We start from the raw sequence: 26477 nt of genomic DNA on the forward strand, positions 1-26477 counted from the left end.
CAATGTAGCTATATAAATCTATTTAGATTTGAGTGATGCTTTAGTATAACTAAACGTTATGAAGGTGCTGGAATATTTGATGCTATTATTCAGAAGCAGCCTAAAATGAATCCTTTATTATTCACAACAGAAACGTGTACCATATCTGATCCAGTTCTGATCTGATGAGTTACATTTCTGTGTTATTATTGCTGTATGCTGCAACCCCAATGTCCAGAACATGGTGCCAGTATGCTGGGTTTTTTCAATAAAATACTGCAAAGGATAGAAATGTAGTTTGTCTCTTTTATCCGATTATTAATCGAAGTAATAATCGACAGAATAATCGATTATCAAATTAATCGTTAGGTGCAGCCCTAATATACATATATATGTATATAATTGTATATGTGTATGTATATTAGAGATGCGCGGTTTGCGGACACAACCGCGTAGTCCGTGGATAATCCGCGGGTCGGGCGGGTGACATGACGAAAAAAATAGATTGTAAATAGATTCGGGCGGTTGGCGGTTGAACCAATTCGGAAATATATATACATAGTTAAATGTTGATACCCACATACGAAAAACGTATAGATTTTATCGGTCCTTTAGGTGGAGCTGATGGTGCATCACCGAAAAAGAAAAGGATTGACTTCACAGAATGGGAGGAGGATACACCTGTGCTTGTTGATGAAGTAGAGGATTATTCCTCTACAAACTTCCATCTCGACGGATGAGCAGAGGAAAATCTACTTTCCTTTTGGGGGAAACAAGGACAATCATTCCCACGACTACAACACCTTGCCAAGAGAATCCTATGCGTCCCAGCAACAAGTGGCGCAAGTGAGCGCAGCAGGGCGCATTTTAGAGGCCAGGCGCTCTCGCCTGAATCCTGGCACTGTAGATGCCATTTTATTCCTGCATAGTGCTAACAAAAAAAAAAGTAAGTAGACATACGGTTGGATATGTTAAACGAATTAGTCTACGTTACCTATAGGCTTTACCAAATAAGCCTATGTCTAACCTATATTGAGTTCGGTCAGCTAAATAATTTTGATGGTTACGTGTTGTTTGGGTGCACTACAATGCAAAGGAATTAAGGCAATTACGTTGTTTATTGTGTTTTTTTCTATTCGAGATATACTACTGTGTGTTAATTATTTGGCCTCGCTTTCAAGTGAAGCGCATCTCCGATTGGCTACAATGTAAGGATATTTAGCCTGCTTTGTTTGTCGCGACCGTCTATTTTCATTATAATTCAAGTTTGATGATAAAGTGCAGTCTGAGGGGTTTGATTTCCCCCCTTCAGCTTTTTGCCCTGGCCAATAAGTTGCAGGTAATTTATTATTATTATTTATTTTATTTATTTTTGTTTAAATAGAGATGACATACATATGTTATTGTATAATTTAAGTTTGTGCGCGTGATTGACAGTCTAAGGCTTATGAGGCACATTTTTTTAATTTTTTTTTATTTCAACTTAAAAACGTATGAGCCTATGCCTAGAACATAGGCTATGTGTTCATCTTTATTTTCCTGCCTGTCGTTGACAATGGAGATTGTCTGATATTTTGTCATGGCTGCAGATCAATCAATAAAGGTTCATCTTTGTCGCGGAATTGTTCACTGTTTCACTGTGCACCCCGCCCTCATCCCTATTTGAGCATTATAACGTTAACAAGTTAATATTCATTGAAATAAATTCAGAAAAATGTTTTTACCTAATGAAAATATAGGCCTAGTCTTTCAAATACATTTTTTTAACTTCTTAAAAGCATCGTTCTGCTTGCTGCAACTGCGCACGCAAAGTGTGAGGAACGCACTCCTGATCTGAGGGCATTGGCAACAATAGTCAACACTTTCTTAATGGAAATGACAATAATACTATAATAATGATAAATAATATTATCACGCATTAATATCTCTTAGCCACTAATGCGTGGCCAAGAGATAATGCGTGGCACGCATTGAATGTCTCTGCTGCATTGGATCAGTCTCCTTTCTTTAACAGGCAAAAGCTTTCTAACCTCACTAATGCCTTGCATCGTCTATATTAGATATATAACAACGGGCGGATGGCGGGCGGTTGTGGTTTTGATAAAATGTTGGTTGGGTGGATGGCGGATGGATGACGACTTGTGATGCGGTTGCGGATGAAATAATTGCCTATCCGCGCATCTCTAATGTATATATATATATATATATATGTGTGTATATATGTGTTTGTATATATATATATATATATATATATATATATATATGACGCAGGTGTAGATCTTGCTTTGGTTTTTGGCTAAGACCAGGGATCTTGGGCTGGAAAGGGTTGGTGACCACTGGTTTACGATGTCGTGGAAACGGTGACTTGACCTGAAAATGCACGTGGCAAACGCTACCACAAACGTTAGCAGACGTCAGTTTTTGCACAATCCCAAGTGCCAGCACGTCGATAATGTTGTTGTGTTTTCATTGATCTCTGTGGGTTTCCCCATCATAATTAATATTGATTTTCTTGTCAGTACATTTTAAAGATGTCGCTTGCGGGTCCATTCTCGATAATTCCAGTATTAGGCTGACAGCGCCACACGCTCCTCAGTGCCGGGAATGTCACCAATAAATCCACACCCGTGACAGCGCCCTGGTCGCTCATCCCCCAGGCCACGCCCCCCTCCTCCTCCTCCTCACGCTATATAGCGGGCCGTGTACTGTCGTAAACACTCAGCGCCCTGCAGACACGCACCTGTCTCCACACTAAAATGGCTACCTTCGTGACGGTGAGTGTTTTCCTTTACTGGACTGTCCACGGCTGGGATTGGTTCTAGGGGTGGTCCGCTCTGACCCCTTTCGAAGGCACTTGTCTGGATTGTGTACAAGATGCACAGGAACAACATTTAGCTTTGATGTTGTGTTGTTGAAAAGAAGATGGTGCACTTTGGTCGCTGAGCACACAAATTTAAAGTGAAGCAGACTTCTGCTGCTCCCCGGGGTCAAGTCATTACTGTGATGATGTCATTGTCTCCAAACCATCTTCACTTTATCTGCTGCTGGGACTTCAATAGGAATGTTTGCCAAATTATCCTTTTTTGGGCATGCAGCAACATTTGTTTCTACTCTGCAGATTTCTAGATTACTTAAAGGGGAACTGCACTTGTTAGGAATTTTGCCTGTCATGCAAGACGTGTATTTGCAATTCCGGTAGGAACTAAAATGCTTGAATATCCAGGGTGAGGGGAGTGTGTGGATGTTGGAACGGTTCGAATCGGTTGAGAAATGTGGTATATAGAGAGCTTTGTACATTGCCCATTCATTTTCCTGGTAATTCCGGGTAATCAGGAAATTTTCGGAACCCGGAAACATGCTGGCTTGAATGTCCAGGGTGAGTGGAGTGTGTGGATGTTGGAACGGTTCGAATCGGTTGAGAAATGTGGTATATGGAGAGCTTTGTATATTGCCCGTTCATTTTCCTGGTAATTCCGGGTAATCAGAAAATTTTCAGAACCCGGAAACATGCTGGCTTGAACGTCCAGGGTGAGTGGAGTGTGTGGATGTTGGAACGGTTCGAATCGGTTGAGAAATGTGGTATATGGAGAGCTTTGTATATTGCCTGTTCATTTTCCTGGTAATTCCGGGTAATCAGGAAATTTTCGGAACCCGGAAACATGCTGGCTTGAACGTCCAGGGTGAGTGGAGTGTGTGGATGTTGGAACGGTTCGAATCGGTTGAGAAATGTGGTATATGGAGAGCTTTGTATATTGCCCGTTCATTTTTCTTATAATTCCGGGTAATCAGGAAATTTTCGGAACCCGGAAACATGCTGGCTTGAACGTCCAGGGTGAGTGGAGTGTGTGGATGTTGGAACGGTTCGAATCGGTTGAGAAATGTGGTATATGGAGAGGTTTGTATATTGCCCATTCATTTTCCCGGTAATTCCGGGTAATCAGGGAATTTTCGGAACCGGCAAACATGCTGGCTTGAATATCCAGGGTGAGTGGAGTGTGTGGATGTTGGAACGGTTCGAATCGGTCGATTGTATATTTCCCATTCATTGTCAATAGGGAGAAAATTCCCGGAATTTTTGGGAAAGGGACAACATGTTTTGCTTTCGACATATGTAAAGAGCAGTGTGGGTTGATAGTTGAAAGGTCGGAATCGTGGAGAATTTTGGAATTTTAGAAATTTCAGGACAAATGGGAAATTTTGAAAATACAGGTAGTACAACAATTGATCTAGATGATATGAATGGGTTGGTATTGGAATTTATCAAACCAATTGAAAAATGTTGACATAGTAACCGCTTGAATTTAAATGGGTATTTCACAATTTTGGAAAAATCGGGAATTTGTACGAAAAGGAAAATGGTAGTTTTGTTGTCCCAATTAAGAAGAGTGTTTAGACGGTGGAATTGTCAAAAGCGGTTGAAAAATGTGGACTGTGAAAACTTTCCAGGAAGAGGTGAGAAGAGGCCTTTGGAAAACCGGGAATTCCTGGAACTTTTTTTAACTTGGTAGTTTGATTGTCCAAGGTGAGTGCGGTGTGTGGATGTTGGAACGGTTCGAATCGGTTGACAAATGTGGTATATGGAGAGGTTTGTATATTGCCCATTCATTTTCCTGGTAATTCCGGGTAATCTGGGAATTTTCGGAACCGGGAAACATGCTTGCTTGAATGTCCAGGGTGAGTTGAGTGTGTGGATGTTGGAACGGTTCGAATCGGTTGAGAAATGTGGTATATGGAGAGCTTTGTATATTGCCGTTCATTTTCCTGGTAATTCCGGGTAATCAGGAAATTTTCGGAACCCGGAAACATGCTGGCTTGAATGTCCAGGGTGAGTGGAGTGTGTGGATGTTGGAACGGTTCGAATCGGTCGATTGTATATTTCCCATTCATTGTCAATAGGGAGAAAATTCCCGGAATTTTTGGGAAAGGGACAACATGTTTTGCTTTCGACATAAATGATAATGATAAATGGGTTGTACTTGTATAGCGCTTTTCTACCTTCAAGGTACTCAAAGCGCTTTGACACTACTTCCACATTTACCCATTCACACACTGATGGAGGGAGCTGCCATGCAAGGCGCTAACCAGCACCCATCAGGAGCAAGGGTGAAGTGTCTTGCTCAGGACACAACGGACATGACGAGGTTGGTACTAGGTGGGGATTGAACCAGGGACCCTCGGGTTGCGCATGGCCACTCTGCCACTGCGCCACGCCGTCCAAAGAGCAGTGTGGGTTGATGGTTGAAAGGTCGGAATCGTGGAGAATTTTGGAATTTTAGAAATTTCAGGACAAATGGGAAATTTTGAAAATACAGGTAGTACAACAATTGATCTAGATGATATGAATGGGTTGGTATTGGAATTTATCAAACCAATTGAAAAATGTTGACATAGTAACCGCTTGAATTTAAATGGGTATTTCACAATTTTGGAAAAATCGTGAATTTGTACGAAAAGGAAAATGGTAGTTTTGTTGTCCCAATTAAGAAGAGTGTTTAGAAGGTGGAATTGTCAAAAGCAGTTGAAAAATGTGGACTGTGAAAACTTTCCAGGAAGAGGTGAGAAGAGGCCTTTGGAAAACCGGGAATTCCTGGAACTTTTTTGAACTTGGTAGTTTGATTGTCCAAGGTGAGTGGGGTGTGTGGATGTTGGAATGGTTCGAATCGGTTGAGAAATGTGGTATATGGAGAGGTTTGTATATTGCCCATTCATTTTCCTGGTAATTCCGGGTAATCTGGGAATTTTCGGAACCGGGAAACATGCTTGCTTGAATGTCCAGGGTGAGTTGAGTGTGTGGATGTTGGAACGGTTCGAATCGGTTGAGAAATGTGGTATATGGAGAGCTTTGTATATTGCCGTTCATTTTCCTGGTAATTCCGGGTAATCAGGACATTTTCGGAACCCGGAAACATGCTGGCTTGAATGTCCAGGGTGAGTGGAGTGTGGGGATGTTGGAACGGTTCATATCGGTCAATTGTATATTTCCCATTCATTGTCAATAGGGAGAAAATTCCCGGAATTTTTGGGAAAGGGACAACATGTTTTGCTTTCGACATATGTAAAGAGCAGTGTGGGTTGATGGTTGAAAGGTCGGAATCGTGGAGAATTTTGGACATTGTATAACTATGAATATGTCCATTCATTTGAATTTAGAAATTTCAGGACAAATGGGAAATTGTGAAAATACAGGTAGTACAACAATTGATCTAGATTATATGAATGGGTTGGTATTGGAATTTATCAAACCAATTGAAAAATGTTGACATAGTAACCGCTTGACTTTAAATGGGTATTTCACAATTTTGGAAAAATCGGGAATTTGTACGAAAAGGAAAATGGTAGTTTTGTTGTCCCAATTAAGAAGAGTGTTTAGAAGATGGAATTGTCAAAAGCGGTTGAAAAATGTGGACTGTGAAAACTTTCCAGGAAGAGGTGAGAAGAGGCCCTTGGAAAACCAGGAATTCCTGGAACTTTTTTGAACTTGGTAGTTTGATTGTCCAAGGTGAGTGGGGTGTGTGGATGTTGGAACGGTTCGAAAGGGTTGAGAAATGATGGCTATGGAGAGATTTGTATATTGCCCATTCATTTTCAAAGGGGGGAAATTCCTGGTAATTTCGGGTAATCATGGCATTTTCCTAACCAGTAAACATGCTTGTTTGAATGTCCAGGGTGAGTGGAGTGTGTGGATGTGAGAACGGTTCAAATCGGTTGAGAAATGTGGGATATGCAGTCGATTGTATATTTCCCATTCATTGTCAATGGGGAGAAAATTACCGGAAATTTGGGGAAAGAGACAACATGTTTTGCGTTCGACATACAGTATGTGAAGAGCAGTCTGGGTTGATGGTTGAAATGTTGAAATCGAGTAAAAAATGGTGCAAAATTTTGAGAATTTTGGGCATTGTATAACATTGTATAACTATGAATAAGTTCATGGGGACTGTGAAAACTTTCCAGAGAAGAGGCCTTTGAAAAAACGGGAATTCCTGGAACTTTTTTTGAACTTTGTAGTTTGATTGTCTAAGGTGAGTGGAGTGTGTGGATGTTGGAATGGTTGGAATCGGTTGAGAAATTATGAATATGGAGAGGTTTGTATATTTCCCATTCATTTTCAGAGGTGGAACATTCCTGGTAATTCCGGGTAATCGGGGAATTTTCGGAACCGGGAAACATGCTGGCTTGAATATCCAGGGTGAGTGGAGTGTGTGGATGTTGGAACGGTTAAAAATCGGTCGATTGTATATTTCCCATTCATTGTCAAAGGGGAGAAAATCACCGGAAATTTGGGAAAAGGGACAACATGTTTTGCGTTCGACTTATGTGAAGAGCAGTGTGGCTTGATGGTTGAAAGACCGGAATCGAGTGAAAAATGGTGGTGAATTTCGGGCATTGTATAACTATGAATATGTTCCTTCAATTGAAATTGGAAATTTCGGGAAAAACGGGAAATTTTGACAATACAGGTAGTACAACAATTGATCTAGATAATATTGGGTTGGTGTTGGGATTTATCAAACCGGCTGAAAAATGTTGACATAGTAACAGCTTGAATTTGAATGGGCATTTCGGAATTCCTGGAATTTCGGGAAAACCGGGAATTTGTACGAAAAGACACATTTTTAGTTTTGTTGTCCCATTTATGAATAATGTTTTGAAGGTGGAATGGTGAAAAACGGTTGAAAAATGTGGACTGAGAAAACTTTCCAGGGAGAGGTGGAAATAGGGCTTTGGAAAACCGGGAATTCCTGGAACTTTTTTTGAACTTGGTAGTTTGAATGTCCAAGGTGTGTGTGGAACGGTTCGAAAAAACGGTTGAGAAATGATGGCTATGGAGAGGTTGCCCATTCATTTTCAGTGGGGGGAAATTCCTGGTAATTCCGGGTAATCAGGGAATTTTCCTAACCAGTAAACATGCTTGTTTGAATATCCAGGGTGAGTGGAGTGTGTGGATGTGGGAACGATTCAAATCGGTCGATTGTATATTTCCCATTCATTGTCAATGGGGAGAAAATTACTGGAAATTTGGGGAAAGGGACAACATGTTTTGCGTTCGACATACAGTGAAGAGCAGTGTGGGTTGATGGTTAAAAGGCCGGAATCGAGTGAAAAATGGTGGTGAATTTCGGGCATTGTATAACTATGAATATGTTCCTTCAATTGAATTTGGAAATTTCAGGAAAAACGGGAAATTTGACAATACAGGTAGTACAAAAATTGATCTAGATAATATGAATGGGTTGGTGTTGGGATTTATCAAACCGGCTGAAAAATGTTGACATAGTAACAGCTTGAATTTGAATGGGCATTTCGGAATTCCTGGAATTTCGGGAAAACCGGGAATTTGTACGAAAATAAATTGACTGAGAAAACTTTCCAGGGAGAGGTGGAAAGAGGGCTTTGGAAAACCGGGAATTCCTGGAACTTTTTTGAACTTGGTAGTTTGAATGTCCAAGGTGTGTGTGGAACGGTTCAAAACGGTTGAGAAATGATGGCTATGGAGAGGTTGCCCATTCATTTTCAGTGGGGGGAAATTCCTGGTAACTCCGGGTAATCAGGGAATTTTCCTAACCAGTAAACATGCATGTTTGAATATCCAGGGTGAGTGGAGTGTGTGGATGTGGGAACGGTTCAAATCGGTCGATTGTATATTTCTCATTCATTGTCAATGGGGAGAAAATTACTGGAAATTTGGGGAAAGGGACAACATGTTTTGCGTTCGACATATGTGAAGAGCAGTGTGGGTTGATGGTTGAAAGGTCGGAATTGGGTAGAAAATGGCGCAAATTTTGACATATCTATGAATACGTCCGTTCATTTGAATGGTAATTTGCTATGAATTTGGGATCTGTTGAGCTTCTATGGCCATGTTTACACTGCACACCTAATGTCATGTTTTTGCCCCCAAGTGACACAGATGGCATTTTTTCTGCCAGTCTAAATGCTCCAAAGTGCTTCAAATGTGGGGGTTTTTTTGGCATCAGATTCAGGCCACATCAGGAGGTAGTCCTGATCTTTTCAAATGTGACTTCAGTCTAAACGCAATGCGACCTGAATGTGACTTTTTCCTCAGCTTTTGTCACACGCGTGCGGAACTGGATATTTCATCAAATAACTTTTCAACACATCACTTGTCAATAGTGCGCAAATAATAGTCTATAGCACAGGTGTCAAACACAAGGCCCGGGGGCCAAATCTGGCCCGCCACATTGTTTTATGTGGCCCCCAAAAGCCTGGAATTAATAAGCGTTAATAAATTGCTTAATCTTTTCTTACTACATATATTTGTTCTTTCCCTTTTGACATTAAAAATCATGTACTGCATGCAATTGTATATCTTTTCAAATTAAATGTTATCACAATCAAAATACTATATTATCTTTTATTCCAAAAATATTTTTGGTTAAAATAAAGATAAATACTGTACTTAAATATCTGCTTGACTTATGATTTCAAAACAAATTATCAATCAAATTGTAGACTGTAAAATTGACAATCGATTTTACGTTTTGTTTTTTTTTTTACCATAAAATCAACTTTTGGTACTGTTTTTTCCCATGTACAGACACTAAAACATTAAAAAACAAACAAAAAAACGGCAGCTCTGTTGAATTTCACCGCTAAAAACAGTGGTATTGTTTCTCCATTCCATTCTATTTATTATTATTTTTTATATGCTGTAAAAAAAAAAAAACAAAAAAAAAAAACACTGCTTTTACTGTAACATTCTGGTGACTGAACTGCCAGTTTTTAAAGTAAAATTTAAATATTTTTTTTGCAGCTTTTGTAAAAAAATATATTGTCAATGTATTTTATATATATATATATATATATATACATGTATATTCATATATTACTCATTTTTAAAAGCGGCCCTCTTGTGACGACCGGTGATGCATGGGGTTTCGTTCTCCCAGGATGCAACGGACTTCGGACACAGCGTGAAGGTAAAAGAAATGATTTATTTGCCGGAATAAATTATACTGGAACAAACAAAAACGTGCTCATAGCACTTAAGGCAAAAACAAAAGGAGCTAGCGTGGGAGCTAGAAGGTAACCAGAGCCTTTAGCGTGGGAGCTAGAAGGTTTAATGCAGGAAACAAAAGTCGTCATCTGTTGTACGAAAACAAACTAGGAAGCAAGACAAAATGACAGGGAAGGCAGGCTTAAATAATAATGTCAGAGATGACCAACAGGTGCGCGGCAGGTGAAAACAATAAGCCGCCATGGCAACAAACTCAGGTGTACAAAACAGGCACTCAAGGAGTCCAAAACTAACAAAAAACACAAGTACCTTGAAAACGTAAACAAAAATATGATCCGGGCAGTGGATCATAACACCTCTGATGGCAACCATAACTGCAATGTGGCCCTCAAAGAAAACCAGTTTGACACCCCTGGTCTATAGGTAATATATGAATATATATATTTAGATTCCGAAGAAACAGCGATTGTTGAAGGAGCGGAATAGACGCTGTGGTGCATTTGTTTACATGTGCGTTGAACAATAAATCTCCCGTAGATCCACGCTGATGTCCGTGTCTCTTCTACTTAACAGTGTTTTTCAACCACTGTGCCGCGGCACACTAGTGTACTGTGAGATATTGTCTGGTGTGCCGTGGGAGATTATGTCATTTCACCTAAGTGGGTTAAAAATATTTTTTGCAAACCAGTAATTATAATCTGCAAATGTGCCGTTGTTGAGTGTCTGTGCTGTCTTGGCACAGTAACCGTGTAATACTCTTCCATATCAGTAGGTGGAAGCAGGTAGCTAATTGCTTTGTAGATGTCGGGAACATGGTTTGTTGTGATCACAATATGCAGACGACAGCGGGAGGCAGTGTGCAGGTAAAAAGGTATCCAATACTCATACTTGCCAACCCTCCCGGATTTTCCGGGAGACTCCCGAAATTCAGCGCCTCTCCCGAAAACCTCCCGGGACAAATTTTCTCCCGAAAATCTCCCGAAATTCAGGCGGAGCTGGAGGCCACGCCCCCTCCAGCTCCATGCGGACCTGAGTGACGTGTTGACAGCCTGTTCTCACGTCTGCTTTCCCACAATATAAACAGCTAAGGATCGAGGGCGAGTTCTTGGTTTCTTATGTGGGTTTATTGTTAGGCAGTTTCATTAACGTCCTCCCAGCGCGGTAACAACACACAACAACAGCAGTCAAGTTTTCGTCTACCGTAAAGCAGTTCGTCTGCCGTAAACAGCAATGTTGTGACACTTTTAAACAGGACAATACTGCCATCTACTGTACATGCATATGTGACCCACCCATAATGTGTCACATTTTTGTGTTGATTTATTTATTTTATTTTGTGGTTTGAATTCGTTTTTGGAGCTGTCATTACACATTTATCAGTATTCACATTGGTCAGTAGGGGGCAGTAGGGCGTTTCTTCCCAATTGAATGCTACCACCTGCAGACCGGAAGTGTCTTGTCATTCTGATGAGCGCGACCAGTCTGTGAACAATTGAAACGTCCTGTGTGCTTTTTCCTCCTGTATAACAGGTTAGTTTTGGTGAATCAACTCACTGAATAATATCCATGTGATCTTTATAAGATTAAGTACACATTCTGATGGTGGAGCCTAACTCTGAAGTGTTTGTGAGTTGTAGTTTGTATTTGTGAATGAATCCAGTGCACAGCTGCAGTAATCAATACAAAAAGGCGACGTGAGTGCGCAATGTTTATATAGGAACTTCTGATCCTAATTCAGACTCCCAAATTAGAGCTCCCGTTTTCTTATTGATTTTATAATGTATATTTGTATAATGTGTGTGTTCTGAAATAGTGACAGAGAATAGAACAAGGATGGACAATTCAACCCTTAACTCAACAATGAGTAGATGAGTGTTATGTGTGTGTGTGTATATGTGTAAATAAATGAACACTGAAATTCAAGTATTTCTTTTATTTATTTATTTATATATATATATATATATATATATATATATATATATATATATATATATATATATATATATATATATATATATATATAGCTAGAATTCACTGAAAGTCAAGTATTTCTTATATATATATATCTTAACCACGCCCCCCGCCCCACCCCCGACCACGTCCCCCACCCCCCACCTCCCGAAATCAGAGGTCTCAAGGTTGGCAAGTATGCCAATACTTAAACCAAAAATAAACAAAAGGCATTGAAGCTTAGGGGTGGCTATGCAAAACGAAGCTAAAACTGAACTGGCTGCAAAGTAAACAAAAACAGATTGCTGGATGACAGCAAAGACTTACAGCGTGTGGAGCAGCAGACGGCGTCCACAAAGTGCATCCGTACATGACATGACAATTAACAACAAAATAGGAGCGCAAGACAAGAACTAAAACACTACACACAGGAAAACAGCAAAAAAGTCCAAATAAGTCAAGGAGTGATGTGACAGGTCATGACAGTACACCTACTTTGAGACAAGAGCTATATTGATGCATGCTTGGTTATGATTTGAATTCATATCCAACAATTGGATAATTTTTAATGTTTTCTGCTGGTGGTGTGCCTCGGGATTTTTACAATGAAAAAAATGTGCCTTGGCTCAGAAAAGGTTGAAAAACACTGGACTTAACAGACATTAAAAGATTACAACCATCCCAAATATATGACACTATATACATCCATTCACAGTGTTGGCGCTAGGAATCTTCAAAATGGGGTCCCATCAAGTCATAAAAATGGGGTCCCACAGTAAGTTTACGGGGTCCCACTTTTTTGTAAGCGTTTTGAAAACAAATGATAAATGTATGCATTATCTTGTTATATCTCACATCCTATATTGTGTTTTGGAAAAAAGGTTGTCATAAACGTTACTTCATTCATTAAAAAAATAACACAAAAGAATAAAACGATCGATAAAACTTTCGGCGAATCAAAATTTAAGAAACTGTACCGGAAAGTGCATTACTTTGAAGTCGACCAATAATAAATAATTAATAATTTAACCCGGCAAACATACCGTATTTTTCGGACCATAGGGTGCACCGGATTATAAGGCGTATTGCCTATGAATGGTCTATTTTTCATCTTTTTTCATATATTAGGCGCATTAAAAGAGTCATATTTTTATTTTTTTCCCCCCGACTTTAAAATACTTCCTTGTGGTCTACATAACATGTAATGGTAGTTCTTTGGTCAAAATGTTGCATGGATCAGTGTTTTTCAACCACTGTGCCGCGGCACACTAGTGTGTCATGGGAAATGATGCAACTTCACCTAATTGGTCCAAAAAATATTTTTTGCCAATCAACAATTATAATCTGCAAATAATGTGTCGTTGTCTAGTGCCTGTGCTGTATAGAGCTCAGCAGAGTAACCATGTAATACTCCATATCAGTAGGTGGTAGCAGGTAGTTAATTGCTTTGTAGAAGTCGTAACGCCTCAAGGATGGTTTGTCGTGATCCCAGTATGCAGAGCACAGCGGGAGACGGCGTGCAGGTAAAAAGGTATGTAGCGCTCAAACCAAAAATGAACAAAACTGAAAGAAAAAGGCAATGAATCATAGGGATGGCTATGCAAAATGAAAGTAAAACTGAACTGGCTACAAAGTAAACAAAAACAGAATGCTGGACGACAGCAAAGACTTACAGCGTGTGGAGCAGAGATGGCGTCCACAAAGTACATCCGTACATGACATGACAATCAACAATGTCCCCACAAAGAAGGAAAGCGTCCGCACAACTGAAATAGTCTTGTTTGCACCCAAAGGAAGGCGTGAAGCTGCTACAGGAAACCACCAACAAAACAGGAAGGGCCACCAAAATAACAGCGCAAGACAGGAACTAAAGCACTATACACAGGAAAACAACAACAAACTCAAAATAAGCCAGATCTACAGATCTATCTTCAAGCCGCTTTCAGTCGCTTCAGGATGCGCCGTTTTGTGGGCGGTCTTATTTACGTGGCTCACCTCCGACGGCGTTTTCTCCCCGTCATCTTTGTTGTAGCGTGCAAGGACGGGGGTGGAAGAAGTGTCAAAAGATGGCGCTAACTGTTTTAATGACATTCAGACTTTACTTCAATCAATAACAAAGCAGCATCTCCTCTTCCGGAAGTTTGTCCCGTGAAAAACCGTCCGATCGGAACTCTAATAACTAAAGTTCCTTGGGTGAATAATGTAAACTCACTACACCGGTATGTTTTAGCGCTTTCATGGCGAGTTTACTGACAGATATAAGTAAGAACTTTACACTACTTTATATTAGAAATGACATTTACTACTAAAACATTTTGATAGATTTTTGAGCGCCATGTGTAATGTTCTATATTTTCAATAGGACATTTAAAATGTTGGTGTTGTTTACTTGAGACTTATCTCTTATGTTTGACTGCCATCTACTGGTCACACTTATAATTACACCCTGTACCTGGGGGACGGCGTGGCGAAGTTGGGAGAGTGGCCGTGCCAGCAATCTGAGGGTTACTGGTTCAATCCCCATCTTCTACCATCCTAGTCACGTCCGTTGTGTACTTGAGCAAGACACTTCACCCTTGCTCCTGATGGGCCTGGTTAGCGCCGTGCATGGCAGCTCCCGCCATCAGTGTGTGAATGGGTGAATGTAGAAATAGTGTCAAAGCGCATTGAGTTCTTTAAAAAAGGTAGAAAAGCGCTATACAAGTATAACCCATTTACCATTTACCAAATAAAACATAGTGTAGAGTCCCGGAAGAGTTGGTACTGCAGGGAATTCTGGGTGTTTGGTCTGTTGCGTTTATGCTCTGTTGCGGTGCAAATACTCTCCCGAAATGTGTTTGTGATTGTTGTTTAGTTTGGTTTCATAATATGGCACATGTTTATGACGGTGTTGGCGTTGTGTATACTGCCACCATTCAATCACTTGTACATGGGGAAATTCAAAAGTGACATCATCATGAAAATTGGCTTTAACCACACAGAACGACAACTATCACCCCTTTCAAAGATTCAAAAGCACTGAGATGGATGAGCCCATCCTTATGGTCCAGAAAATGCGGTAAACAAAAGGCCGGCGGAAAGCGAAAATCTTAAAAAAAAAAAAAAAACTTCCGGAATTTTGCGTCTTTTTTTATTTCAATGCGTAAAAAGACACAAAAAGTGCGTTAACGCCAACCCTGCATTCATACATTATATTACTTTACTTTCACGTAAAAACACACCGTTTTTGAAGGTGTTGGGACTTTTATTTTATTTTGTAGTAGTAACGACTTCCTGCTCCTTTGTTTTCACTTTGTCAAAGTTTGCATTCAAGCGACGTCGGGGACTGCAGTCTGATACAAATCACATTTTACTTGCAGAGTAACCAGTCAGCTGGGGGAAAAAATCTGATCTCAAAAACATCCGATTTGGGCCACTTTGTGTAAACAGACTCTAAAACTTGCAGATCGTCCTCCTTATACTCGGGCTCAAAAATAGACATTTCTGGATCATAATTTGTCCCAAAGTAGTCTTTGTTGTCTCTCATGAAGTCTGCCATGATTGGTAGTGTTGTTGTTGTAGAAGGACATAACACATGTGATGCGTCTGAAATGAATGAAGTGAGCAAAAGTATGTAAATATTGTCAAGACTTGGTCCTGGGGTTTAGTTTTTCTCGAAGGCAACGGAAAGTTGGCTCGGGCGAGACGGGAATTAAGATACATTTTTATTTAAACACTATAAATACAAAACAAGATAGTAAACAAAAGGCGTGCACAATGGCGGAGAACAAACTATGAAACCAAACACATGCACAAAGGCAAAAACTATGAACAACAAAAAACACTAACTGTGGTTTAATAAACAAAAACTTACTTGGCATGGAACCGGCATGAAAAAAGAGCAGCAAGGATCATAAGGGTGTGGAGAGTGTGCAGAAGCATAAATGTGGGGATGTCACCAGAAAGACAAACTGAAAAACAATGAACTTAAATACTACAGACATGATTAACGAAAACAAGTGCATGACTCAAAACGTGAAACAGGTGCGTGACGTGACAGGTGAAAACTAACGGGTTGCTATGGTGACAAACAAGAGTGCACAATGAGTCCAAACGTGGAACAGGTGAAACTAATGGGTAATCATGGAAACAAGACAAGGGAGTGAAAAGCCAGAAACTAAAGAGTCCAATAACTAAACAAAACATGACTTAAAACAAAACATGATTACACAGACATGACAAATATTACAATGTTACTACATTACATATTTACTTAAAGCATGTATTTGGAGGCTTTTGAGTGGGGTTTTTTGAGCCCTTTTATCGGCGTAAAAGAGCGACTTCCAGTGGCTCCGTTCTTAGCTGACTTTTGCTGGCGTTTATTTACGAGTTAGAGCACATTAACCTACTCAGTGGCCTAGTGGTTAGAGTGTCCGCCCTGAAATCGGTAGGTTGTGAGTTCAAACCCCGGCCGAGTCATACCAAAGACTATAAAAATGGGAGCCATTACCTCCTTGCTTGGCACTCAGCATCAAGGGTTGGAATTGGGGGTTAAATCACCAAAAATGATTCCCGGGCGCGGCCACTGCTGCTGCTCACTTCTCCCCTCACATCCCAGAGGGGATCAAGAGTGATGGGTCAAATGCAGAGATTAATATCGCCACACCTAGTGTGTGTGTGACAATCATTGGTACTTTAATTATAACTTTAAAAAAAAAAAAAAAAAGGGTTCTTGTCTTACAACAGGATTGTGAATGATAGACAACATTTTTTTTAAAGTGCAGTTCCTCTTCAAGGTCTTGATCACTTTCTCGGCAACAATGAGGGCTGACATGACATTTGCACTGTGAATAGGTGTCGCTGCACGGCAACAGCCCCTCCTCTTCCCCTCATAGGCTGATTTTCATCCTCGTCCAGCGTACTTTATCAAGTGAAACCAGCTAGGACAGGAAAGGGGGCGGGGGGTGGGGGGGCACTCAGCTGTTCAAGGACTCACTTAGTGAAGCATTCCTCAGCTGCTGGTCCGCATGCAACATTGCAGTGTGGTATGGCTTTTTCAGGGCCGTTACTGATACCCATGTATTCGTAGTCCAGGTGGCCGAAAACCAATATTTGGAGACGATATTCATTTGCAGTAAAAGTTGTTGAAACATGAATGTTTCAACATTGTTTAAATAGCTGGCTAGGGCCCTAAGTCAGGGGTACCAAGCTTTTTTCACTCAGGGGGGGCACATTGGGTTAAAAGAATGTGTGTGTGTGTGTGTGTGTGTGTGTGTGTGTGTGTGTGTGTGTGTGTGTGTGTGTGTGTGTGTGTGTGTGTGTGTGTGTGTGTGTGTGTGTGTGTTAATATCCATATATCGTATTTTTCGGAGTATAAGTTAGGGATGTCCCGATCCAGGTTTTTTCACTTCCGATTCGATCCCGATATTGTTTTTGCACTTCCGATCCGATACCGATACTGACCGATACCGATACTGACCGATAATGGCCTATCCGAGCATGTATTAAAGTTTAAAGTTATTTAGCCTACTTAGTTGTCAGAATCATGTTGAAAAGGGTTTTAGTACTCTTGATAACAACTAGCCAGCTGAATTAGGTGAGTTTGAATAATACACAATGGTTGGTAACAACAAACTGACCTGTTTATTCAAGGATAAACACAAAATAGACAAAATTATACATGACAAACAGAAATGGCATCATTGAACTAGGGCTGGGCGATATGGCCTTTTTTTAATATTGCGATATTTTAAGGCCATATTGCGATACACAATATATATCTCGATATTTTGCCTTAGCCTTGAATGAACACTTGATGCACATAATCACAGCAGTATGATGATTCTATGTGTTTTGATTGATTGATTGAGACTTTTATTAGTAGGTTGCACAGTGAAGTACATATTCCGTACAATTGACCACTAAATGGTAACACCCCAATAAGTTTTTCAACTTGTTTAAGTCGGGGTCCACTTAAATTGATTCATGATACAGATATATACTATCAGATATATACTATCATCATAATACAGTCATCACACAAGATAATCACATTGCATTATTTACATTATTTATAATCCAGGGTGTGGAGGGGGGCGCCGGATGTAAGTGTCAAAAAGACAGCCAAAAGAGTTTGATATGAGAATAAATCTAAAGTTAAAATATAGGGTAGAAATGCACCCATTTGCAGGAAATGTAGTCTTGATTTTCAAAATTTTCTTTCAAGGCTTGCATGTCTACATTAAAACATTCTTCTTCATACTGCATTAATATATGCTACTTTTAAACTTTCCTGCAGAGAAGGAAATCACAACTAAAAAAATCACAATTTTTTCATACGGTGTTGATCTGGAAATTTTTGCCTCGGCATTTTGATGGTGTGGACGTGTGGCACCGAATGGAGATAAGCGTCTCGACAGACGTCACAATATTTGAACAATGATGACGAAAACTGTTTTCTCTGTCGTGTCGGTGTGTCGAAAATTGTTATGCGCTTATTTTTTTATTTGATTTTGTGCGTGGCATATAATTGCTATGCGCAGAGGACGTTTGAGCAGTGCGCAATTGCACAAGCGCGCACCTTAGAGAGAACATTGGTCACACGGCTGCGCTAGCATCACAGCTAACGTTAGCCATGCTGCTACCTCTCTGCTGGGAGAGGGCGTATACGTATGTGACGTATGACATGACAGTATGTGACGTGTGTAAGAAGGTGCGCTTGCTGTCTGTGAGAGGGAGACACAGGAAAGAGTGAGAAGAGCCTGTCGTGTAATGCCAGCAGCTAAAAGCAACTGCATTAGAATCCACAGACCTGTGGATGTGTTGAAGGTGTGCTGGAAAATGCGGAACGGAAATTACAGGGAGCAGCAGAAAAGTGGAATGTACTATTTAAATAGGTGCGTTGGAAAACACGGAGCAGAGTTGTTTTTTTTAACTGGATCTGGATCGGCATTTTCCCATGCCTTGCCGATACGCATTTTTTGGCAAATATCGGCGGCCGATCCAAATATCGGATCGGGACATCCCTAGTATAAGTTGCTCCGGAGTATAAGTCGCACCGGCCGAAAATGCATAATAAAGAAGGAAAAAAACATATAAGTCGCACTGGAGTATAAGTCGCATTTTTTGGGGAAATTTATTTGATAAAAGCCAACACCAAGAATAGACATTTGTCATTCAAATAACTATAACATATAGAACATGCTATACGTTTACCAAGCAATCTGTCACTCCTAATCGCTAAATCCCATGAAATCTTATACGTCTAGTCTCTTACGTGAATGAGATAAATAATATTATTTGATATTTTACGCTAATGTGTTAATCATTTCACACATAAGTCGCTCCTGAGTATAAGTCGCACCCCCGGCCAAACTGCGAAAAAAAACTGTGACTTATAGTCCGAAATATACGGTATACATATGTTTATATACGTATATATATGTACACACATATGTATACATTAGAGATGTCCGATAATGGCTTTTTTGCCAATATTCTGATATTGTCCAACTCTTAATTACCGATACCGATATATACAGTGGTGGAATTAACACATTATTATGCCTAATTTTGTTGTGATTCCCCGCTGGATGCATTAAACAATGTAACAAGGTTTTCCAAAATAAATCAACTCAAGTTATGGATAAAAAAATGCCAACATGGCACTGCCATATTTATTGTTGAAGTCACAAAGTGCATTTTTTTTTTTAACATGCCTCAAAACAGCAGCTTGGAATTTGGGACATGCTCTCCCTGAGAGAGCATGAGGAGGTTGAAGTGGGTGGGGGCGGGGGGGCGGGGTTGAGGTGGGGGGGGGTAGCGGGGGATGTATATTGTAGCATCCTGGAAGCGTTAGTGCTGCAAGGGGTTCTGGGTATTTGTTCTGTTGTGTTTATGTTGTGTTACGGTGCGGATGTTCTCCCGAAATGTGTTTGTCATTCTTGTTTGGTGTGGATTCACAGTGTGGCGCATATTTGTAACAGTGTTAAAGTTGTTTATACGGCCACCCTCAGTGTGACCTGTATGGCTGTTGACCAAGTATGCATGCATTCACTTGTGTGTGTGAAAAGCCGTAGGTATTATGTGATTGGGCCGGCAGGCAAAGGCGCTCTATACTTCTCCCTACATCCGTGTACCACTCCGTACAGCCGTGTTTTAAAAAGTCATACATTTTACTTTTTGAAACCGATACTGTTAATTTCCGATATTACATTTTAAAGCATTTATCGGCCGATAATATCGGCAGTCCGATATTATCGGACATCTTTAGTATACATACATGTATATATACACGTGTGTATATATACATGTACAAAAACCCAAAAGCAGTGAAGTTGTCACGTTGTGTAAAAGGTAAATAAAAAGAGAATACAACAAATCCTTTTCAACTTATATTCAATTGAATAGACTGCAAAGACAAGATATTTCATGTTCATACTGGAAAACTTTGTTATTTTTTGCAAATAAGCATGACCTTAGAATTTAATGGCAGCAACACATTACAAAAAAGTTTTCAGAGGGGCATGTTCACCACTGTGTTACATGGCCTTTCCTTTTAACAACACTCAGTAAAGGTTTGGGAACTGAGGAGACACATTTTTGAAGTGGAATTCTTTCCCATTCTTGCTTGATGTACAGCTTAAGTTGTTCAACAGTCTCCCTTCTCATATTTTAGCCTTCATATTGCACCACACATTTTCAACGGGAGACAGGTCTGGACTACAGGCAGGCCAGTCTTGTACCCGCACTCTTTTACTATGAAGCCACGCTGTTGTAACACGTGGTTTGGCATTGTCTTGCTGAAATAAGCAGGGGCGTCCATAGTAACGTTGCTTGGATGGCAACATATGTTGCTCCAAAACCTGTATGTACCTTTCAGCATTAATGGCGCCTTCACAGATGTGTAAGTTACCCATGTCTTGGGCACTAATACACCCCCATACCATCACAGATGCTGGCTTTTCAACTTTGCACCTAGAACAATCCTCTTTGGTCCGGAGGACACCACGTCCACAGTTTCCAAAAACAAGTTGAAATGTGGACTCGTCAGGTCACAGAACACTTTTCCACTTTGCATCAGTCCATTTCAGATGAGCTCGGGCCCAACGAAGCCGGCGGCGTTTCTGGGTGTTGTTGATAAATGGCTTTGGCTTTGCATAGGAGAGTTTTAACTTGCATTTACAGATGTAGCGACCAACTGTAGTTACTGACAGTGGTTTTCTGAAGTGTTCCTGAGCCCATGTGGTGATATCCTTTACACACTGATGTCCATGAACATATGGAAGTGTATAATTATTGTAATATTAATAATTCTATGTGCTCTATTTCTACCTAGATGGCCACCTGTCACACTTGCAACAAGACGTCCAGGCACAGAGGACTGAACCGAGAGTTCTTACCCGCCTTGGCTAAAAGGGACTGCGCTCCAGGGAGTGCGGGCAAACGCGCCAAGACCCCGCAGTCGGCCAACAGAGCCCCCGCGACCACGCCCAAGACCCCCAGCCACACCCCCAGGTCAGCCGAGCTCCATCCTTCACGTAAAACACGCAGACAAATTGCATCATCTAAGCTCGTCTCCGTTCTAGTAGGTCTTCTCACTCCAGCACTCCTGCATCAGCCTCCTCCTCCTCCTCCAAGGCCTCCAGGGCCAAAACCTGGGTGGTCCAGCGTCTCAGCAAGATCCTCAGTCAGGAGGACAAGCCCAGCAGCAAGAAGGGGAGCTTAAAGGACTTCCTCTCCTCGCTTTGAGTCGCATCTTTGACATCTTTTGCCCCCCAAAAAAACCTACTTTTAGGTTGTCGAGCCAGTGTGGGAGGGGCTTCAGTGCGCCCACCAGCGCCCCCTTCAGGTGCGCGTCGTCACGCCATCCTCCACCGAGCAAGTGTTGCATTTCCTACAGGGGGGATCTTTGCTCCACTCTGTGTCGAATATTTGAGGAATTGTTGAGTATACATCTTTGCCACTGTCAGGAGTTACTGTCAATTCCGGACTATAAGCCGCTACATTTTTCCTAAGCTTTGAGCCCTGCGGCTTGTAAAACGGTGCGGCTAATTTATGGATTTTTCTTAATGTTTTCTGTTCAATGTTTTCTTTAAACACAAGCAGAGACTCTAAAAAAATGTGTTTGTGCTACGGCGCCATCTTTTGGAAAGGTTCACTCACTGCAGGTGAAAATGTTCTTCCTGTTTTAATGCTTTGAACCGGAAGTAAAATCATCGGATTGATTCTCATCATTTTAAGCAACGTTAGCACGTTTTACAATATAACTAAAACTAGTCTTACGTACTAAACCGTCCCGTGTGTGATGTCTGCAGGAGTGTTTTCATGCATATTTGTACGTGCTAATGTAATGTACTCAAGCTAGCGTCGTTGGCATTAGCTAACATGCTAAGACGTTTACGAGCGTCTGTGTTAGTATAATTAACTTACAATCGCGTTCTTTTTGTATTGTTTCATGTGGAAGTTGCCTCCGAGCAGCTCCACTGTCAGACACGGCACAGGAGCCAAGCGTGCAGGTTTTAACAAGGTTTTAATAAACGTAGGTTTTTAACAAAAGTTTTCTCCAGCTGAATGCGAGCTTTCAGTCACGACCGTATCCTCTCTCTCCTCCTGCTCCCGGCCGCTTACTGTTAAAGACAACAGATGATTAGATTAACACGTACCACCCGTGAAATCTAATCACCTGCCAGCTGTGTCTCGCCGTCAGCACATGCCCCGCCCCCGTCTGATGATGCTCTGTTCTCAGCACCATGGACAGAGGCGGTGACCTTTGCTCCTGCAGGCAACACTGACAACATCTCCCTTCACATTGAACTTTCACAAATTCCTCAGTAAATTCACCTGAACGTCACCGTGGAGTTATTGAGTCCGTGTAGCTGATTGGAGAGCTAGCTTGCGCAGCTAGTGGGTCCATGACCATGAATTCTGTTTTGTTTGATTTATTTGATTGTTACAGACGTCGTTTGGAAACAATTAGGATATGTAAAAATTTACAAAATATTTCTGTGTAAATAACTAATTTCACTGCGTGTACATCTGCGGCTAATACATAGAAAAATATTTTTTTCTTTTAAAATTGAGTAGGTGTGGCTTATGTAGTCCGAAAAAGATGGTATTTCTTTGGCATTAGCTCACTCAATAAAAATGTCGCTAGAGCTATCACTATACCTTGTTAACCGCCTAGTGCTAGCAGTTTTTTACTGTTGTAATGATAATAATAATAGATTTTATTTGTAATAAGGCACTTTACATTGAGTAAACAACCTCAAAGTGCTACAGTGTATTAAAAAAATAAATAAAATAAAAAATAAATACATTTAAATAAAAATAAAAATAATAAGATAATAAAAAAATAAAAATAAAAACTACAACAGCCAAATAGCTAAAACTAGTATGCATATATCTGAAAAAAGAAGGGTTTTTAAGCCTTTTTTTAAAAGCATCCACAGTCTGTGGTGCCCTCAGGTGGTCAGGGAGAGCGTTCCACAGACTGGGAGCGGCGGAGCAGAAAGCTCGGTCTCCCATTGTTCGTAGCTTTGTCCTCGGGTGCGGCTTATATCTCGGTGAGCTCTATAGACAGGAAAATACGCTTGTGAGCTGGTCAATATGCAAAAATAACATTTGCATTTCTTTCTTTTACATTTACGTTAGCATCTTTTTGCTTTTATTTGACATAAAACATGGAAATAAGAGTCGCTGCCATAACATGAGGTATTTTTTTTAGCTTATTTGCTGCAACACATTAATAATTTCTGTCATCTTTTATTTTGTTTGTATTTCCACATTTCCTAAATATTTATTGAAAGATATTGCATAGCTTATTTCATTATAACAAAATCACGTAATATTGCATTGTCGGTGCTCTATTCCGAGAAGTTAACAGCATTTATGTTTCAAAATAAGCTCCATTTTTGTTGGGTTTTGCCATAATTATTGCATCAACATTTGAATGATTTCCAATGGTGATGTTTTTCATTTGTCTACCTGTTTTTTTTAAAAGTGTCTTTTGGTAATTAATAGACGACAATCCAAATACTTTTTTTGCTTTTTCTACTGTTTTCATCATATTATAGTGATGTATTATGCTTGAATTTAATACCTCAAATTTTTACTTCTTCTTCGATGTGACTCTGAAATAAACAATTTCATATAGCAAATCTGTGTTGGTTATTTCCACTCATTTTGGTTTTATTATACTATATCCGTGGTTCTCAAACTTATTTTTTATATAATTTTTTAGCAAGTATGACCTCAGAAAAAACTTGGCTCTCCAAGTACCACAATAAAATACAGTGGCGTATTAAGTATTAATTAAAAAACAAGGCCGAGGGTTGAACAAGTATCTTTAAGATTTTTGGCCATTGTATTATTACACACAGTTTGAACAGTAACACTGTGTTTGAATATAGAGAAACAAAACACTTTAATCAAGTGATTCTGTGGCCTTTGTCCCAAAACTTGAGAATCTATTTCCTACACTAATACTGTACATACTTTATTTAATATAAACAAGAATATATCCAAGAGCTGTCAAAAATGAGTTAACTAATTTGATTAATCACAAAAAAATATTGCCATTAATCACCATTTATTTTGACTGTACAATCTGTGTGTGGTATGGGTTGCTAGATATAAATTATATTCGGTAAAATAGTTAACCAGTTTTGATCAAATAAATGTAATGCGTTCAAGAACATTTAAAAAATGTTCCTTGATGACATTCTTACAATAAAATTGCATTTTTGTCCAAATATTGGGGTCTTTTTTTTTAAGTTAATTTGAATTAAAGGAGAAGGTTATTAATTACCTGTTATTAATAATCAATAATCAAAGTACAAAAGTGTGAATAATCTGATTTGAATAAAGAATAATTTGACAGTGCTAACATATTTATTTACTTGACATTTGGAGCAACTTTGGCGTCCATTGGTGCGTTTTCACCCCTCACCTACAGGAGGCGAAAAACTTCCACCAAACAGGAAGTAACGGATATGAACGTTACAAAAATGTTGTTGTTTTTTTAAACTTCATTTCGTTACAATATAATACAGATATTTTAAAGATCTAAAAACAAAAATAAACATGTATTTCATACATTTTCAAAATAAGAACATGCAAAAAAAAAAAAAAAAACACGAAGAATAAATACAAAGCAAATACAATCACCAGCCTATACATTATTTATTAATTTTTATTTTGTGGTAATTTTTTTTCTAATGTTTTAGACTGTGGGAAGTTTTCAGGACTTTATTTGGTTTTTCTTTGTCATTATTATTGAGTTATATATATATATATATATTTTTATTTTTTTTCAAAATAAAACAATTATTTGGTTGTCACTGCAATGTTCGTCACAAATAACGTTAGCCACAGCAATTCCGATATGTTGTTAAATGTTTGAAAATGATAACAAAAATAGCATACAATTATTTTATTTAAATTAGAGACATGTTTATTTCTGTTATCAGAGTGTTGAAATATACGTACTTTGTTGGTATTGAAATAAAGTTTTAAAGAATGTTGGCCACTCGCTTTAACGTGTATTTTCACAATTTTTTTGGTGTTACTATAAATACACAAATTTACTTTGTTTTAGGAACGTAAGGATATATTTACTTAACATTTGACTCAACATTGGCGCCCAATGGTGTGTTCCCACCAAACAGGAAGTAGCGGATATCAACGTAACAAAAATGTGTTTTTTTTCAAACTTAAGTTCATTACAATATAATACAGATATTTTAAATATCTAAAAACAAAAATAAACATGTATTTCGTACATTTTCAAAATAAGAACATGCAAAAAAAACACACAAAGAATAAATACAAAGCAAATACAATCACCAGCCTATGCATTATTTATTAATTTTTATTTTGTGGTAAACTTTTTTAGAATGCATACTTGCCAACCCTCCCGAATTTTCCGGGAGACTCCCGAAATTCAGCGCCTCTCACGAAAACCTCCCGGGACAAATATTCTCCCGAAAATCTCCCGATTTTCAGTGGAGCTGGAAGCCACGCCCCCTCCAGCTCCATGCGGACCTGAGTGAGGACAGCCTTTTTTCATGACGGGAGGACAACAGGGTGACAAGAACTAAATCATCCAGACTAGAGATAAATTGTATTATTATGTTTATCTTACCTAAAAATAAATATATTTATTAATTTAAAAAAAAACTAAATACATTTTTACTATATTTTGCTAAAAACATCAAAATTAATTGTATTTTTATTTGTATTTTTTTGTGACTCCTTATTACATCCAGCCATAGAATTATACATTAAAATAAACATATTTGAAATAATTGATTTTAAATTATCATAATAATTCATTTAAAATGACCATATTTAATTATTAAAATAATTGCTTGTTTATCAACATTTTTAGCATTTTATTCATTACATTTTGAAACTCTCAGAAGTCAAGTTATGTTATATTCCTTAATATTTATTTATGCAAGTTTGAAGTATCAATTATCTAAACATAGTTTGTTTGCATATTTTCAGGATGTAGATATCTATATCTATATCTATATATATATACATATATATATATATATATATATATATATATATATATATATATATA

The 26477-nt window shown here is 39.2% G+C and overlaps 1 protein-coding gene across 1 annotated transcript in view; it reads left to right on the forward strand.

The window, feature by feature from the left end:
* The window catches only part of rmp24 (ribonuclease MRP subunit p24), a 67763-nt gene extending 43707 nt beyond the window's left edge, over positions 1-24056 (forward strand). Inside the window, exons 4-5 of the mRNA XM_061930887.1 lie at positions 21225-21403; positions 21478-24056. Coding sequence (XP_061786871.1) covers positions 21225-21403; positions 21478-21637 — 339 coding nt within the window. The 3' untranslated portion in view covers positions 21638-24056. The remainder of the gene's footprint in view (positions 1-21224; positions 21404-21477) is intronic.
* The last annotated feature ends 2421 nt before the right edge of the window (positions 24057-26477 follow it).

Source organism: Nerophis lumbriciformis, linkage group LG37 (assembly GCF_033978685.3).
Source record: "Nerophis lumbriciformis linkage group LG37, RoL_Nlum_v2.1, whole genome shotgun sequence".
Taxonomy (NCBI): domain Eukaryota; kingdom Metazoa; phylum Chordata; class Actinopteri; order Syngnathiformes; family Syngnathidae; genus Nerophis; species Nerophis lumbriciformis.